Source organism: Chrysochloris asiatica, unplaced genomic scaffold, assembly GCF_000296735.1.
Source record: "Chrysochloris asiatica unplaced genomic scaffold, ChrAsi1.0 scaffold00048, whole genome shotgun sequence".
Taxonomy (NCBI): Eukaryota; Metazoa; Chordata; class Mammalia; order Afrosoricida; family Chrysochloridae; genus Chrysochloris; species Chrysochloris asiatica.
The window spans coordinates 17,416,856-17,436,203 of NW_006408566.1; the positions used below are offsets into that span (position 1 = coordinate 17,416,856).

Here is a 19,348-nt window from a genome sequence, read left to right on the forward strand (position 1 = left end):
TTCTGGTCTTCGTCTTTAGTGTTTAATGTATCAAATCTGTTCTTCAGATGATCTCTAAATTCAGGTGGGATATATTCAAGGTCATATTTTGGCTCTCGTTGACTAGTTTTCATTTTCTTCAGCTTCATATTTGCATATAAGTAATTGATGGTCTTTTCCACAGTGTGTCCCTGGCTTTTTTTTACTGATGATATGGAGCTTTTCCATCATCTCTTTTCACAGATGTAGTCAATTTGATTTCTATATATTCCATCTGGTGAAGTCTATGTGTATAGTCGTCTCTTATGCTGTCTAAAGAAGATATTTGAAATGAACAAATCATTCATTTTGCAGAATTCAATCATGTGATCTCCAGCATCATTTCTATCACCAAGGCCATATTTTCCAAATGCTGATCCTTTATCGTTGCTCCCAACCTTTGCATTCCAATCACCAGTAATGATCAATACATCTTGATTGCATGTTTGATCAATTTCAGATTGAAGAAGTTGGTAGAGTTCTTCTATTTCATCTTCATTGGCTTTAGTGGTTGGTGCATAAATTTGAATAATAGTGGTATTAACTGGGCTTCCCTGTAGGCGCATGGATATTATCCTATCACAGACAGTGTTGTACCTCATGACTGATCTGGATATGTTCTTTTTGACAATGAATGCAATACCATACCTCTTCAATTTGTCATTTCCAGCATCGTTAACCACGTGGTTGTCAGATTCAAATGGGCCAATACTAGTGCATTTCGGCTCCATAATGCCTAAAATATCGATGTTTATGCTTTACATTTCTTTTCTGACAACTTCCAATTTTCCTAGATTCATACTTCCTTCATTCCATGTTCTGATTTTCACACTAGCAGACTACAATTTAAACCTCTGTGTCCACTCTCATGGCACTTTATAAATTTTAAACGTGCACAAGTGTTTCACCCACTAGAGATGGAGTCCTTGGAGGGTAGCCGGCTGAGTGATTGCCCTATCTCTGGATACATATTCCATTAGATGGTATACTACCCTCCAATGTTAGAGGGCAGGAGTCAGCAGGTATGGGTGCTGGGGTTACAAATGCTGTTGCTGCTACTACTAATGATGATGGGATTTTTTTTTTTTTTTTTCCTTTTTGGAAGCAATTTAATGTAGTATGACGCTGTAGTATACACACTGGACTGTTTTGCAGTTCAAACCCAACAGTTGCTCTTTGGAAGTCTTGTGCAGGGTTGCTATGAGTCAGAACCATCTTGAAGGCACTGAACAACAACAACCACATTTACTAAAGTCCTTTAGCTTAATAAATGTTGTTGTAAACTTCTTAAATTATTTCCAAGAAGTAGATATTTCTGAACAAAACAGATACTGCACTGCAATCATACAGGATTGTTTTGTTTGGTTTTTTTTTTTTAAGAAAATGAAAGATTTATGTGGCTTACGATTCCATTTCTTCCCCTAGCATGGGGATCTTGTACTAGATCCCTCTTTTTCATTTTTAAAATCTTCTTTTCAACTCGATCCTTCCCCAGTTTGAAAATGAGCAAGTATTCTCAGTAACCATACCTTTCTTTACTCTCTTTCTTACCCTTAAACTCATATTTTTATACTTTTTCTCTTTCCACTTCAACTTCCCATTGTCATCTGCCTCACAGTGACACAGTATAGGGTTTCCTAGGAGCAGCTGGTGAGTTTAAACCACCAACCTTGCATTCAAACCCACCTTGCACTCCAGCGCATTATCCCACAGTGCCACACCAGGAATGCTGTTGTTGTTGAGTGCCAAAGGTCGGTTCCCAACCCATAGCGACCCTGTATAGGGTTTCCGAGGAAAGGTTGGTGAGCTTGAACCACCGACCTTGTGGTTCTAACAGACTTTGTAGTCCAGCACATTAACCACAGCACCACATCAGGACTCTACAGTAGGAATGTTGTTGTTGTAGTTGTTAAGTGCCATTGAGTCGATGATTCGGACCCATACCGATCCTGTATAGGGTTTCTGAGGAGTAGCTGGTGAGCTTGAACCACCAACGACTTTGCAGTCTGACGCATTCGCCTACAGCGTCACACCAGGACTACGCACCAGGAATAAGTGCCTAGGAATAGTACCTGGGAATTTGGGATATGAAGCTGAACATTCAAATCTTGGCTTTGTCACTTGCTTCTGTAAAATCAGGGGAGATTTTTTCAATACTCCAACTCTCCTTTTTTCCATCTTTACAATGATAATGATAATAAATAATATTAAAATTAGTTTGTGGTAGTTTTAATTTGGTTGAAATAAGGTCACATCTTTAAAAAATCTAATATATGGGTGGCACTCATAAGTAGTTCTAATTACTATAACATTCATATTTGAGTCTGTCACAAACTCATTTTTAAGCCTGTGCTATTTTTCTTTATTTTACGGATTAGGAAACCGAATCTGAATGATTTTGCCCCAAATCACATACTGCAAAAGCATACATTTATAAAGATAGTTCATGTGGGAATGTTACTAGGGGAAATGACGCTTAAGAGGAAGAAAAGGGCAAGCATGACCACCCAGGTGAGCAAGATGTGCTTCAAGAAAGATGTTCCCAACTCCTGGAGGAAGCGCCGCAAGAGTATAAATTTGACAACAACCAGATATGCCCTTGGTGTGTAGGGACAGGAAGCCCCGCCTGCCTCCCTGAGGTGGAATGTAACCTGGGTCCGCCTAGCAACAGCCCCTGCGTCCTTAACGACCTGACAGGCGAAAAGCCTCCTGAGAGTGGGGCTCTGTGATTGGCCGGATACCGGGCTTCCAATCGCTTCCCTCTGCCCCATCCCCTCAAGCCTTGTTGTGTTGAGTTCCCTGGGAGAAGAGCAGACTGCACACCTCTGAATCTTAGCGGTAAGGCTACACTCACTGTTTTCTCCCTGGATGGGTCTAGGGCTGACAGGAATTTGCTGGGCAGTGAGGAAGACTTGACAACAAAAAATTTCCAGTAAGCTTCAAAGAGTTTACAAGTTCCCTTGGATAAAGTTACCCTAGCAGAGTCATTCACATGCACTAAATGGAAATTGGGGAATTGGCTATCAGACCAGAGTACTAGAAGTATCTGTTTCTCTCTTTCTGTGACCTTGGTCAAATAGCATACCATCTCTGAGCCTAGCTTTCCCCATCTGTAAAGTGAGAGTTTGGATTAGAATAATTTCTAAAGAATTTTAATTTTTGAGAGACTCTGAAAAGACATGGTCAACTGTGAAGGAGTTTACAGAACTTCTACATTTCCCTTGACGTCAGACCTGTTCAAACACCCATTGCTTACCTCCTAGGATCTTGATATCCGATTCACTGGATTGTTGCAGAAACAGAGGAGGGATAGCAAAAATAATCCCATTTTGCAATATACATCACTCCTTTCCGCACATGGTCTCATTGGATTCACCCTTAATGCTTGAAAACAGAACTGGAATATCTTGATTTCTTAAATGGTGAACCAAATGGAAGATAAGAGCTGGATATAGATTGTTCGTTAAAGTCCTGGGTTCTTTTCTGACCTCACAGCATCCTATCTGGTATCTTGTACAGGAAGGTGTGCCTTGGAGTCAGTTCTGACTTATAGTGACCCTGCTTAGGGTTTCTGAGGCTGTAAATCTTTATGAGAGCAGAAATCCTCATCTTTATCCTAGGGAACAGCTGATAGCTTCAAACTGCTGACCTTGAGGTTAGTAGCCCATCTGGAAACCACTATGCTACCAGAGCTCCTTAGTACAGGAAGGAAGGATAACCTAACTTAGTAAATTCGCTTTGCAGACATCTTGGGTATAATTCCCAATCCTGCTAATTACTGGCTCTATGACATTTTGTTTGACCTTTCTCTGTAAAACAAGAATGATAATAGTATGTAAAAGTACTCCCCCACATGCCCCAATTGAAAATGTTAAGTAAGATAGTATTTGTAAAGTGCTTGTTCCTGGTACTATTATTGTTGTTGCTGTTATTGACATAGATGGTATTCTTGATATTGGCATTTCTCATGAAAAAAACAAGAGAAATAGTCTTATTTATTTTCCATCACCAAGGATTTGGAAGATTTTTGTGAAGAATCATGTCTTCAGTTTGGAAGACTCCCTGTGGATCAGATGCAATGCCTGAGATGGTGGTGAAAATCATTGGAAGTAAACATTTTCGATACCTTGTGGAGAATCCAAAGATGTAAGTTTGCTATTTTAAAAATATCTGTGTAGTTTGGATAGTAATGAAATTTTGCTTGTTTTGTTTTTACATTTTTAAAATGCCATGCATGGAAAATTAAGTCATTAAGATGTAACAATAGAAGTAAAATAGTGTTGATAACTTCCATGCATCCTGTTTTCCTGATATTTTTCATCTTTATAATTCCCCATACTCCTTAATTACTTGAGCTGATTTTCCAAATAGATGGGAAATAGGAGCAATGTTACATTTATAAATATTAATGGAGTGTTGCTGTTTTCTCTCATTGGGTTTGCAATCTACTACATGTAGTAATTTTCAGGGGGAGGGATGTTAGTCCATTTGTTATGAATAAAAAGAATGGGATTAATGATGAATCATAAATTGTACAATTTTCACTTATTGTTGTTCATATCTAATATACCTTCAAACAGGGGTTTCTCAGAGCATAGTTAATTTGGTCACTCTTTGTTTCTTTCAGAGCTCAGGACAGCCACATTAAAAGGTCATTCAAATGTCTCTAAAATTCATTAGATGTTTGGTACCAAAGAATACAGCCAGCTCTTCCTTCCAGTTTCTTAGTGGTTCACACACACACACAAAAAAAAGTACTATACCTGTTTTGCATATGGTTGTTTGTTATTGTCATATGGTTGGCATCCCCTCAGTATTATCTAGTCAGTAGTTACCATTTCCACATAAGGGAGTCCTGGTATGTTCCTGTAAGATCAGCATAACCAAAACGTTGGTGGTTCAAACCCACCAGCCACTCCAAACGTTGGTGGTTCAAACTGCTAACCAAAACGTTGGTGGTTCAAACCCACCAGCCACTCCTTGGAAACTCTATACAGGGTTGCTATGAGTCAGAACTGACTCAACAGCACTTACATTACAGTATTAAGGCTATTTTGTTAGATCTTTCCTCTATTTCTAACAAGGAACCCATAAATTAAACAATAAGCCAACATAAAGGATATGGCGTAAGTATGTAAAACAGAATCATCTAGGAAATCCTTAAAAATAAAGACTTGAAGTTCAGCCTTAGACATGTTGAATCAGAATCACTGAAGACAAGATCCTCAAAGCTCCTGATGCAAAGCACACCTACTCCACACTTACGAACTCTCTCACTAGCTGACGTTTCACATTTATAACAGTAGTAAAATATCTACTATCCAACCGTTTTGAACATTAACAATATACATCTGACAGTAATAAATAGTGAGGTTCAAGGAGAAAGTAACACCGGCTGTGATGGTTCAGGTCATGTGTCAATTTGTCTGGGTTACGATTCTCAGTGGTTTGACCATTCGGTAATGATGTAATTTGGGAATTACGTAATATTGCTGTTATGAAATTATGTAATTCGGCAATTATGTAATTCGGCAATTAAATAATGTAATGTAGTCATCCTCCATTTCATTATCTAATGTAGTCATCCTCCATCCTTGCATCATGACCTGGTCTTTGGAACCTAAGCATGCTGATAAATGAGGAGTAAGTATATAAACTTTAGAAGGCCAAATTGGTTTTTCCATTTATATCATCCACCAAGAGAAAGTTCAAAGCCAGTGCTATTAGCAAATTAGCAATGCTTTCCATAGCAGAGGAATTAGCTTTGTAGCACATTAGCCATGCATGTGGGATCCCTATAGAGCTGAATGATGTGACTCTGAATCCTAACTGTGCTTTATTGACTTGTTGACATCGGAAAAGTTAACATCTCGGTCCTCAGTTTCTACATCTGTAAAGCAAAGGTAAAACACATGGCTAGTAGAGTTGTTGTAATGATCAAATAAGAAAAAGTATGCAAAGCGCCTTTCCTGTTGTTGTTGTTAAGTGCTGTGGAGTTGATTCCAACCCATAGCGACCCTGTATATGGTTTCCAAGGAGCAGCTGGTGAGCTTCAAACACCAACCTTGCAGTTCAAACGACTTTGCAGTCTGACACATTGGCCCACAGCGCCACATTTCATGTACCCAATATAAATCTGTTTATATTCTTAGGGCATATATTTCCAAGAAGTGTTTTGTTAAATGCTGTCCAGTTGATTGTGACCCATAGAGACCCTGTATAGGGTTTCTGAGGAATAACTGGTAAGCCTGAACTGTTGACCTTGTGGTTCAAAGCGACTTTGAAGTCCAACGCATTAACCCACAGTGCCACACCGGGACTCCTTTCCAAGTATATAAGACATGCAATAAAAAAGCAAATCTCTCTCTATGATGTGCTTGTCATCTCTTTTATATTCTATGCCAAGGAGGTAGGTCTTCTCTGTTCTTTAGATGAGGAAACCAAGAAACTGTGCTTGTTGCTGTTGTTAGGTGCCATCAAGTTGGTTCTGACTTATAGCAACCCTGTGTAGGGCTCCAAAGAGTGACTGGTCAGTTTGAACTGCCAACCTTGTGGTTCAAACCGACCTTGTGGTTAAGTGCTTATCCTACAGCACCACCAAGATTGTGATTAGGTAAGTGATCATTTCAGGATCTCCTAGCAAATCCCTGTCACGGTCAAGAAAAGTAAACAGTGTTAGTTTGAACTCCCCTCTCAGTTCTTCTGGAGTCCTGATGTGGTGCTGTGGGTTAATGCGCCAGACTGCAAAGCCATTTGAACTGCAAGGTCGGCGGTTCAAACTCTCCAGCTGCTCCTCAGAAACCCTATACAGGGTCGCTATGGGTTGGAATCAACTCAACGGCACTTCACAACAACAACCATCAAAGACTACATTGCTGTTGTTGTGAAATGCCGTCGAGTCGGTTCCTACTCATAGTGACCCTGCATAGGGTTTCCAAGGAGCAGCTAGTGTGTTTGAACTGCTGAACTTATGGTTTCCAGTCCAGTGCTGATCTTACAACACCATACCAGTAAGTCCATCCCATTCTTTCCTAAAGTTGTTCCTATAACCCTTTTATCCCAAATCAGATCCTTTTTCCAGGGGTTTTGGGACTTAATTTATTCCAAAAAGTGAGGGTGAAAAGACCTTTTTCCTTCTAAATAGGGAAAAATTCCCTTTATCTTGGGAGAAAAAAGTCCTAGTAGCACAATGGTTAAGCACTTGACTGCTGTAAGGATAGAGGTTCAAACCCACCAGTGAAGAAAAAATTCTGATGATCTGTTCCTGTAAAGATTACAGCCTAGAAAACTCTATGGGCAGCTGTACCCTGTCCTATAGTAGGAGACCTCAGGGTCACCGTGAGTCAGAATAACTAAAAAGCACACAACAGTCTTATAAGAAAGTGCCTTTTTCCTCTTTATTTTTTAAACTTCAGGAACCAGGAAATGTGAGGGGACTTCAAAAAACTCATGGAAACATGGAGTTAAAAAAATAATGGATTTTTTTTCAACAAACTTTTTAAATCCCCCTTGTATATAACATAAACCATATTCATTGGGAATAAAGATCACAGTTCTCTTGCACCTATGGCATTGTAAAGGCCAGGATATGTGTGTGTGTGTGTGTGTGTGTGTGTGTGTGTGTGTGTTGTCTGTGTGTGGGTATAATCTAATAATAAGCCTCCACCTACTTTCTACTAACCAAAGCTGGTTCACATTACAGGGAAGGATTGCCTTCCTGATGCAGATATTTATAAAAAAGCATGCTATTACAGAATTAAAAGTGTCCTTAAAGATACAGCGTAGCCTCCCATTTCACAGAGATATTAGCTGAGGCCACAGAGGACTAAAAGAGAGCTACTCAAGTTCATAGTCAGATGTTATGAATTAAGACTAGAGTCAATTTTTCCATCCTCCTTTCCTACTTAGCATGTAAAATTTTGACAGATGACAGGAAAAGTCTGAATACTTACTGAGTATTTTTCTTAAAGGAGGTCCTTTTAGAGCCTGCACTAGTGAAGCCAACCATCCCAGAGACTGGGTCATCATAATTTTCCTCCTAGATTATGATTAGGCTACAGCCTCGAGTCTTCTCACCCTCAAACCTCCTTTTAAAACCTTGCTACTCAAAGTATAATCTGTAGGCCACTAGCACCAAACTTACTTTGTAGAAATGCAGAATCTAGGGCTCCTCTTAGGACTTAGTCAGAATTTTTATTTTCATCAGATCTGCAGCTGATTTTCATATACATTACAGTTTGAGAAGCCATATCTCAAGGTGCTACCATGACCTTCTTAAAACACAAATCTGATTACGCCACTCCCCTCCCTAAAAGCTTCAATCACCTCTCATTGCTCTAAGAATATTGTCCAAAATCCACATTTGGATTATCTTGTCTAGCCTCTTTAGGGATTGTAATCTCTTCACCTATCTAATGTCATTTCTTGAAAATGTGCTATTTTATCACCACAGCCCAGATTTTCCCTTCCACCTGTGGGATCCCATGATACATTTAGGAATTCTTTTTCTATATATTTGTCCTTCCCCACCCCACCCCGCCCTTAACCTTCAAATTCTTTGTACACTACCATATTCTCAGCTGAGTACAAATTCCCATACATGCTCAAAGTCTAATAAATGAATTGAATGTCAAGTGACAATACGTAGTTGCTTGGAATAAATACAAGTTTAAAGGCCTATGCTGCTAAAAAGGCGTGCAGCCATTTTGGAATCCTGATGAGTGGTCTTTGATCATTCATGGGGAAGACGATGTGTCAGAAGATAGGATATGAACATTCTCATCAAAAAGGACATTTGAGTGGGTAACAAAATCATAGAACCAAAGACTTGTAGACAATCCATGGCAAATTGCAGACCAGAGGATTGTAGATATGCGTTGTGAAATTTTAAAATATAATAATATTAATCACTAAGGGTTGGCATGTGTTGACTAAAAACAGATTATGCTAAACTGATTCTATTCCCTTTTTTATGGGGTTACTACATCACTCCCTAAACTAAGAAAATGATAAAGACATACGATTTATTGATTTCAATGAGTTATTTGACATGTTTTTCTCACAATTTCTGAGCCAAGGCAGAGACTTCTGTACTGCATAATACTGAGATAGGTGAATTTTCATTGGGAACCATACAGAAGAAGTGGTGATTGAAACTTGATATAAACAGAGTGTGGGGGCAGGCATGGGTTAAGGAGAATTATACATAATTATATGTAATTACTGTATCAGTCAACTTTTAAAAAAAAAAAATTACACAAATGAAGGAAGGCAGTCATATCATATTACAGTAGCAAAATACGTAGTCCTACCAAAAAAATAGGCTAAAACCTACAGGATGAAACTAAACAAAGCTATATACAAAGTTTCTGGTGTGGTGCTGTAGGATAAGCACTGGACTACTAACCACAAAATCAGTGATTCAAATCCACCAGCTGCTCCTCAAAAATCCTGTACAGCTTCACTGTGAGTTGGAACTGGTTCAACAACACTTCACAGTAACAACAAGGTATACAAAGTCTGTCTTTAGATAATGTTGTTGTTGTCAGTGCCCTTGAGTCAGTTCCGACTCATAGCGACCCTGGATAGGGTTTCAGAGGAGTGGCTGGTGAGTTTCAGTCATTGACCTTGCAGTTTCAACCAGCCTTGTAGTCAAGTGCTTATTCTACAGCACCACACCAAGACTCCATTTTTAATACTACTTGTCGTTAAACAAATTCCAAAAAGTGATGAGGCTTACTTCCTCATATATTAAGAATCACCTTTAACCTCTCAAATAGGCAAAGTAATGACACCATTAAGAAAATGGCAACAAACCCCCCAGTTCTTCAGTTTATACTGGGGTTGTTGTTGATGTTGTTAAGTGTCGTCAAGTCATTTCTGACTCATAGAGACCTTGTACAGTTTCCAAGGAGCGGCTGATAAGTTTGAACCGCTGACCTTGTGATTCAAACCAACCTTGCAGGCCAGTGCTTTATTCCACAGTGCCATCGCCATTTCTTAAACAGTTTTGTTGTTGTTGTTGTTAACTGCCATCGTGTTAGTTCTGACTCATAGCAACCCTGCATAGGGGTTCTGAGGAACGGCTGCTGAACTTGAATTGCCAACTTTGCATTCAAACTGGCCTTACAGTCCAGCATATTAACCCACAGCGCCACACCAGGAGCATCTATTTAAAAAAAAAAACTTGCAAAGTAAATAAATACAAGGGTACAGGGTGGTTTCAAAGTTTGTGGAAAATGAAATAAGATAACTGAAGTTTTTCTAAGAACTTTTTGGAAAGTTATGGATTAAATGGTTGGGTTTTACTTTGTGTTCAGACTTAGCATAAACCAAGGGTATCCAGATAGAGGGATGTGGGAGGCCCAACATATTCATAACAAGACATATCTCATCTTTCTCTCATTCTGCATGCTACATTTTAGAAGGTACATAAGTACATTATAAGAAGCCCAATAGAGGACATTCTTCCAGAGGTTCAAGCTGGAGTCAAAAGAGGCCATGGAACGAGAAATATCAATGCTGATGTCCAATGGATCTTGGAGGAAAGCAGAGAATATCAGAAAGATGTTTACCTGTGCTTTATTGACTATGCAAAGGCTTTTGATTGTGTGGATCATGACAAGCTATGGACAACATTGAGAAGTATGAGTATTCCAGAACACTTAATTGTACTTCTGAGAAATCTGTACCTGGACCAAGAAGCAGTTGTTCGAACAGAGCATGGGAACACTGAATGTTTTAAAATTGGGAAAGGTGTGCAACAAGGTTGTGTTCTCTCACCATACTTATACAATCTGTATGATGAGCAAATAATACGAGAAGCTGGGTTCTATGAAGAAAAACGTGGCTTCAGGATTGGAGGAAGACTCATTAACAACCTGTGATATGCAGATGATACAACCTTGCTTGCTGAAAGTGAAGAGGACTTGAAACATTTACTGATGAAGATCAAAGAGCATAGCCTTCAGTATGGATTGCATCTCAATGTCAGGAAAACAAAAATCCTCACCACTGGACCAATAAACAACATTCTTATCAATGGAGAAAAGATTGAAGTTGTCAAGGACTTCATTCTTCTTGCATCAACTATCAACACTAGCGGAAGCAGTAGTCAAGAGATCAGACAACGTATTGCATTGGGCAAATCTGATGCACAGGAACTTTTTAAAGTGTTGAAGAGCAAAGATGTCAGCTTGAGGACTAAGGTGCACCTGACCCAAGCCTTGGTATTTTCAATAACCTCATATGGATGCGAAAGCTGGACAGTGAATAAGGAAGATCATAGAAGAATTGATGCCTTTGAATTGTGGTGTTGGAGGAGAATACTAAAAGTGCCATGGACTGCCAAAAGAACCAATAGATCTGTTTTGGAAGAAGTGCAGCCAGAGTGCTCCTTGGAGTCCAGGATGGCTAAGCTTCGTCTCTCATACTTTGGACATATTGTCCGGAGGAAACAGTCGCTGGAGAAGGATGTCATGCTGGGTAAGATGCAGGGTCAGAGAAAAAGAGGAAGTCCCCCAACGAGATGGATCAGTCAGGTGCAGCATTGATGGACTCAAGTGCGGCAGCGGTAGTGAGGTTGGCCCAGGATCGGACATTGTTTCATTCTGCTGTGCATGGGGTTGCTATGAGTCAGTTCCGACTTTATGGCACCTGACAACAACAACAGAGGACATTATGAAAGATCCAGGGTTTGAGATGGTGTCCTAAGAAGAGCATTTATAGAATTTGAGGATTTCATTGTTACACAGGAAATAAATTAGGTAAATTTCAACAACACTCCTGTGACTAGAGATACTGCTAATGAAGAAAGTTAAATTGGAGTTTGCCATAAGAAAAAGTTTGAAGTAATTGTAGCAAATGAAAGTAGATTCTTGTCTCTTTTATTAGTAGCATGCCCCCTCAGTCCTAAACATGTCCTAAGTATTCAGCAAAAACCTGTTGAAATAATTTTTAAAGGCAATGGATCTCTTGATAGAAAAGCAAGTTCAGATATAGTGTTGTTTTTGTTATTGTTAGGTGCCATTGAGTCTGTACCGGCTCATGGTGACCTTATGCACAACAGAATGAAACATTGCCCGGTCCTGCACCAACCTCACAATCGTTGCTATGCTTGAGCCCATTGTTGCTGCCACTGTTCTGATCCATTCCATTGGAGGTCTTTCTCTTTTTCACTGACCATCCACTTTACCTTCTCCAGGGATTGTCCTTCTCCAGGGATTGATCCCTCCTGATAATATGTCCTAAGTATGAGAGACAGTCTGGCCATCCTGACTTTCAAGGAACATTCTGGCTGAACACAACACAGATTGGTTTGTTCTTTTGACAGCCCATGATACTTTTAATATTCTCCTCTAACACCATAACTCAAATGCATCCATTATCCTACTGTGTTTCTTATTCACTATTCAGCTTTCACATACATATGATGCTATTGAAAACATGATGGCTTGGGTCAAGCGCACCTCAGTTCACAAAGCGACATCTTTGCTCTTGAACATGTTAAAGAGGCCTTGTGCAGCAAATTTGCCTAATGCAATACATCATTTAATTTCTTCACTGCTGCTTCTTTGAGTGTTGAGGGTTGATCTGAGCAAAATGAAGTCTTTGATAACTTCAATCTTTTCTCCATTTATCTTGATGTTATTTACTGGTCCAGTGGTGAGGATTTCTGTTTTCAGTTACATTGAGTGCAACCCATACCAAAAGCTCTTGTCTTTCATCTTCACCAGTAGGTATTTTAAGTCCTCTTGGCTTTCAACAAGCACTGTTGCATCATCTGTGAATTGCAGGTTGTTAATGAGTCTTCTTCCAACCTAGATGCCAGGTTTTTCTTCATATAATTCAGCTTCTTGAATGTTTTGCTCTGCATACAGATTGCATAAGTATTGTGAAAGAATACAATCTTGGCATGCACCTTTTCTAATTTTAAACCATTCAGTGTTCCATTGTACTGATTGAACAACTGCCACCACTTGGTCTATGTACATGTTCTTCCTGAGCACAATTAAGTGGTCTGGGACACTCATTCTCATCAATGTTGTCCATAGTTTGTCATGCCCCATACAATTGAAAGCCTTTGCTTTTAATAAAGCACTGGTAAATATTTATCTGGTGTTCTCTACTTTCAGCCAAGATCTATCTGACGTCAGCAATTATATCTCTCATTCCATTTCATGTATTGTTGTTGTTGTTGTTAGGTGCCATCGAGTCGGTACCAACCCGTAGTGACCTTATGCACAGCAGAACGAAACACTGCCCAATCCTAGGCCAACCTCACTATTGTTGCCATGCTTGAGTCCATCGATGCTGCCACTTGGCCAATCCATCTTGTTGAGGGTCTTCCTCTTTTTCTCTGATCCTCCACCTTACCAAACATGATATCCTTCTCCAGCGACTGTTCCCTAGTCTTCAGTCTTTAGTGTTTAATGTATCAAAACTGTTCTTCAGATGATCTCTAAATTCAGGTGGGATATATTAAAGGTCATATTTTGGCTCTCATGAACTAGTTTTCATTTTCTTCAGCTTCTGTTTGAATTTGCATATGAGTAATTGATGGTCTGTTCCACAGTCTGCCCCTGGCCTTGTCTTCACTGATGAAATGGAGCTTTTCCATCTTCCCTTTTCACAGATGTAGTCAATTTGATTTCTATGCATTCCATCTGGCGAGGTCCATGTGTATAGTTATCTGTTATGCTGTCTAAAAAAGGTATTTGAAATCAACAAATCATTGGTTTTGCAGAATTCTATCATACATCATTTCTATCACCAAGATCATATTTTCCAGCTACTGATCCTTCCTCTTTGCTCCCAACCTTTGCATTTCAATCACCAGTAATGATCACTACATCTTGATTACATGTTTGATCAATTTCAGATTGAAGAAGTTGGTAGAATTCTTCTATTTCACCCTCACTGGCTTTAGTGGTTGGTGCATAAATTTGAATAATAGTGGTATTAACTGGGTTTCCCTGTATGTGCATGGATATTATCCTATCACAAATAGCATTGTACCACATGACTGATCTGGATATATTCTTTTTAACGATGAATACAACACCATTCCTCTTCAATTTTTCATTTCCAGCATAGTAAACCATATGGTTGTAAGATTCAAAATGGCCAATACCAGTCCATTTCAGTTCACTAATGCCTAAGATATTGATGTTTATGCATTCCATTTCATTTTGACCACTTCCAATTTTCCCAGATTCATATTTCATACATTCCATGTTCTGATTCTCAATGGATGTTTACAGCTGTTTCTCTTCATTTTGAGTTGTGCCCCATCAGCAGGCTTTTCTCCCACAAGCTTTACTTCATTCATGTTATTATGGTCAACTCTATTTTGAAGAGGCAGCTCTTCCCCAGTCGCATTCTGAGTGCCTTCCAACCTGAGGGGCTCATTTTCCAGCTCTATATCTAACAGTGTTTCTCTGCTATTCATAAAGTTTTCAGTGACTAGAGATTCCGAAGTAGTTCATCACTCTTTCTTCCTAGTCTGTCTTTGTCTGGAAGCCCATCTGAAACATGTCCACCATGGGTGACCCTGCTGGTTATTTAAAATACCAGTGGCATAGCTTTCAGAATTATAGCAATTCACAAGCCACCACAGTACGACAAACTCGCAGACGAGTGGTGGCCATTTACATGTATTAGAAACAATTAAATGAAGCTGGAACAATGCCCGTAATGCAGGCTGTTGGCAGAACTTTTGAACTGGCAGAAAATAGACTAGTTGGCCCTTATGGTTCTTTCCAATGTTGAGTTACTGGCTCAAACACTTCATTCCATAGATGTATTGCTGTTGATATTGTATTTTAAGAATGATTGAAGTTGACTATGAGTTTTTATGGAGAGGATAGTAAACATTAGTGCAGATCTAAACATAATTTACTTTGATGTTTCTAGACAAGAAATGCAAAGTTCTGGATTTTCTCACTTGACTCTCAGATGTTTTTAATCCCTCAAAGTTCTTTATAATAATAAATAATCTTTGGCTTGGTTTGAACTCTTTTTAAAGAAAGTTAATGTTAAACACTTTAGAAATGAACATATATGTATGAAATTCTATCAATCTACTTTACACAAACATTTATTGAGTTCCTACTGAGTGTCAGGCCTTGAAGATACAGCATTGTGCCAAATTCTGTTTCAAGGAGATCCACAACTAACAGATAAAAATGACAATTTAAATGCAGATAAATTCAATGGGCAAGATAGAGGAGGATTTACTAAAAGAGATGTTTCCAGAAGCTCTCTGAGTAAGTGGCACTTGAACAGAGGCTATTTGGAGACAAGCAGGAAGAATTATCTAATGAGAGTCTTTATCCAGGGTTGACTGAGACTGGACTAGCCTTAATCTCTTTAGACAAGGCTTTGCTAGATTCCAGCTTTCCATAGAACAAGTAGTTTCTTTTTTCTTCTATCAACAGAAGACTCTACAGCTACCCACATGTCCCAAGATATCTAAATATTAGACATCTGCTTTCTTAACAGTTACTATAGACAGTTAGTGTCTAAGTGGTCCTCCAAGGCCATCTTATACATGCGTCATAATGAGTGGGACATCTTCCCTTTCCTGGAATACAGTACTCACCAACAGATCAGGGTACCCACATAGCTTTCTACCCATGAGGTCAAGCCAACATCCAGTGACCCCACAGTGCCTGCATTCTCACAGCTTCACAGACCTACGTGAAGACTAAATCACGCATTTATCTGAAACATTCCAAGAAGAGGAACTATAAAGCCACTTGGTGTGTTAAAGAAAGAACAAGTAAACCAGTATTGGTGGAACACAGTGAGTAATAGGGGGAAGAGATGATGGCTATAAGGTCAAAGAGACTGATAGGATTCAAATCTTGTAGGGCTGCATAGGCCATGGTAAGGATTTTGGACTCTGTCCTCTGTAAGATGGGAAGCCATTTAACATTTGAGGGCATTGGAGGAAATAATCTAATTTATGTTGTCTAAAGGATAGCTCTGGCTGTTGTATAGAGGATAAACTGAGATATAAGCAAAAAGAAGAGACTATTTAGGAAATCATTAGGGTAATTCAGGCAAGATTTCGCAGCAGTGTCCAATTATGCCCTCCATAAAGCCTTGCTAAACTTTGTAATGTAAAAGTCCAAATATCCTATTTGTTTTTGTTCTGGGGTTTTGTGTGTTTGTTTGTTTGTTTTCAGAAGTAACTGGCTACAACACTTTATCTTTGCTTATTGTTTGGTAGTGGGTTATGAGTTGGGCTGCTAACCACAAGGTCAACAGTTAGAATTTACTAATAGGTTTTAGGAGGAAAGAAGAGGCTTTCTGCTCCCATAAATAATTTTATCCTGAGAAACCCATATAGGGTCCCTATGAGTCAGAACTAACTCCGTGGCATGCAGCCAACACCAACACCACGACACTTTAATGTCCATGAACTCAGCATCTCCTTAAAATTGAAAAACAGTGACAGAGCATACATTATCTCCACTTTCATGAAAGTTCAAAGTAAAGAAGTATTATCTTAAAATCATATTTCTCTTCTGCTGTTTCTACTACATTAAACTTCTTTATTGATCTACATGGGTTGATTATTAGTGTAGCCACTGTAAGGAGCAGAAGGAAGTGTTTGGTACTGATTTGGATATATGTCTCTAGAATCAGAAATAGCTATAAAACTTCAGAGTATATGGTACTGTATGAGTAAATAGTAAATAAATGTTACATAACATTGATGACATTTGTACTCAAATATTGAGACTATGCAAGGTCGCTATGAGTCGGAACCAACTCAACAGCACTTACCAATAACAACAGCATTGAAATTATGAGATAAAAAGTCATTTTACCATTTGAAATTTGATATTTCAAAAAATATTTCAAAAAACATAAAGACAAAAAATGGGATACAAGTACTATTTAAGTCTTTTCATTTTATTTCAAAGTTTTTATTTTTATACCTAATATTATATATTCTTGATGGACTTTTCTCAAATATTTTTCACAGGAAGACAAAAACCTCCTGTATACACATAGCTTATGTGCATTTTTTTAAAGTCAATTTCAATGACTTCAGAAATCTTTTAGATGGGGCAGTGCTCGTCCATACATATATAAAGTGGTAACTGGAGCAAAATAACTGTAAATGTTCATAAATACAAAAATAAAATCTCCAATAGAAGTTAAGAGATTCATTTATAATAATGTCATGTTAGTTCCCATTATTCTTTGTTATTTCATTTCGAACTGCTGCTATTGTAATTCACATATTCCAGCTTTTAATAAAGAAACAGTTTATATTACTAGCTTTATAGAAATTGAAGCTTAAAGTTCTTGAAATCCTGAAATCTGGTATATGCCACATACTGATGATAAGAAGTCCAGGTGTGGCACTGTAACTGTACTGCTAACCACAAGGTTGGAAGTTCAAACCCACAAGCTATTCCCAGGAAACCCTATACAGGGTTGCTGTGAGTCAGAATAGACTAAATGGCATTTAATAACAACATTGATGATAAAGACATGGATTACCAGAAGACTCGTCTTAATTTTCATTTTATGAAGAGTCATAATTGAGAATTCTATAATACTTTCATATTTCCTCTTGTTTTGCCTGTCCCATTCCCCCATTTTTTTTTCACTTAATGAATTTAAATAGTAAGTGAAAGACTAGTTCTTCACTACATATTACAATATTTTTAAGATGTACTTTACAAGATAAAGAAAACGATTTAGATTTTGTATCTAGTCTGGAATTAGAGCTTAAATACTAGGAAGAGTGGTTAGTAATCTTCCTAGTGTTGCTGCTAATTAAAAATCCAGTGCTTTTCTGTCATTGTCCAACTGAGTGTGCTCAAAATGTTTAACTTTTCTCAAAATATTTTAACTAAATGTCATTTTAAAAATCAGAAGTATATTGTGAAACAATACAAAATAAAATGTGTTAGAATATGATAATAAAGTATCTGAATAGAGGGAAATGAAAAAAAAATAATAAATAAATAACAGCAGAACATTGTCAGATATAGTGCTGGAAGGGGAGCCCCTAAATACAACTGGGAAAGTGCTGCCTCCTCACAGTAGAGTTGACCATAAAGATGTGAGTAGCGTAAAGCTCTCAAGATCTTCATACACTGATGGGGCACAACTCAAAATAAGGTGAAACAATTGCAAATATCCATTAATAATCTAAATATGTACAAAGTATGGCTCTAGGAAAATTAGATGTCAAAATGTAATAGAATACATAAAGATAAATATCCTAGGCTTTAGTGATCTGAAATGGATAAGAACTCTATTGGTCATTTTGAATCTGATAAACTTATGGTTTAATATTCCAGGAATGACAAATTAGAGTGCCATATTGATCATCCAAGAAAACATTTTAAGATCTATCTTGAAATGCAATGCAGTCTTTAATAGGATAGCATTTATGTGCCTACCAGGAAGACCAGTCAATACCACTGTCATTCAACTTTACCCACCAACCACTAAAACCAGTGATGATGAAATAAAAAAATTTCTATCAACATCTTCAGTCTGAAAGTGATAAAATATGCAATTCATATTCATAATTACTGGTGATTGTGTTGGAAACAAAGAGGAACGATTGGCAGTTAGAAAATATTACCTCAGTGATAGAAATGCTGCTGAAGATTGTGTGATAGAATTTGAAAGAACCTTTCTTAAACCACAAAGGTGACTCTACACATGTACATCACCAGATAGAATACACAAGAATCAAATTGATTACATCTGTGGAAAGAGACAGTGGAAACGCCTAATATCATCAGCCAAAACCAGGCCAGGGGCAGAGTGTGGAACAGATCATCAATTGCTTATATGCAAGATCAAGCTGAAACTGAATAAAGTGAAAGCAATTGTATGAGATCCAAAAATGACCTTGAATATATCCCAACTGAATTTAGAGAACGTCTCAATAACTAATGATGCATTAGATGCTAATGACCAAAGAACAGAAGAGCTGTGGGATGGCATCAAGAACATCATACAGGAGGAAATCAAAAGGTCACTGAAAAGACAGAAAAGAAAGGATAAAACAAAATGGGTGTAAGAAGACACTCTGAATCTTGCACTTGAGTGTAGAGAAGCCAAAGCGACTGGAAGAAATGAGGAATTAAAAGAGCTGAACAGAAAATTTCAAAGGACAACTTAAGAAGATAAAGTCAAGTATTATAGTGAACTGTGAAAAGATCTGGAGTTAGAGAACCAAAACGAAAGAACATACTTAACATTTTTCAAGCTGAAAGAACAAAGGAAAAAAGCCAAGCCTCAACTTGAAATATTGAAGGCTTCTATGCACAAAAAATGGAGTCCTGGT

At 38.2% G+C, this 19,348-nt stretch overlaps 1 protein-coding gene across 1 annotated transcript in view; it reads left to right on the top strand.

Moving 5' to 3' along the window:
- The first annotated feature begins 4,057 nt into the window (after nt 1-4,057).
- Nucleotides 4,058-19,348, top strand: part of LOC102840577 (chromosome unknown open reading frame, human C1orf87) — a 157,106-nt gene continuing 141,815 nt past the window's right edge. The window contains exon 1 of the mRNA XM_006862505.1: nt 4,058-4,164. Within this exon, the coding sequence (XP_006862567.1) occupies nt 4,058-4,164 (107 nt within the window). The remainder of the gene's footprint in view (nt 4,165-19,348) is intronic.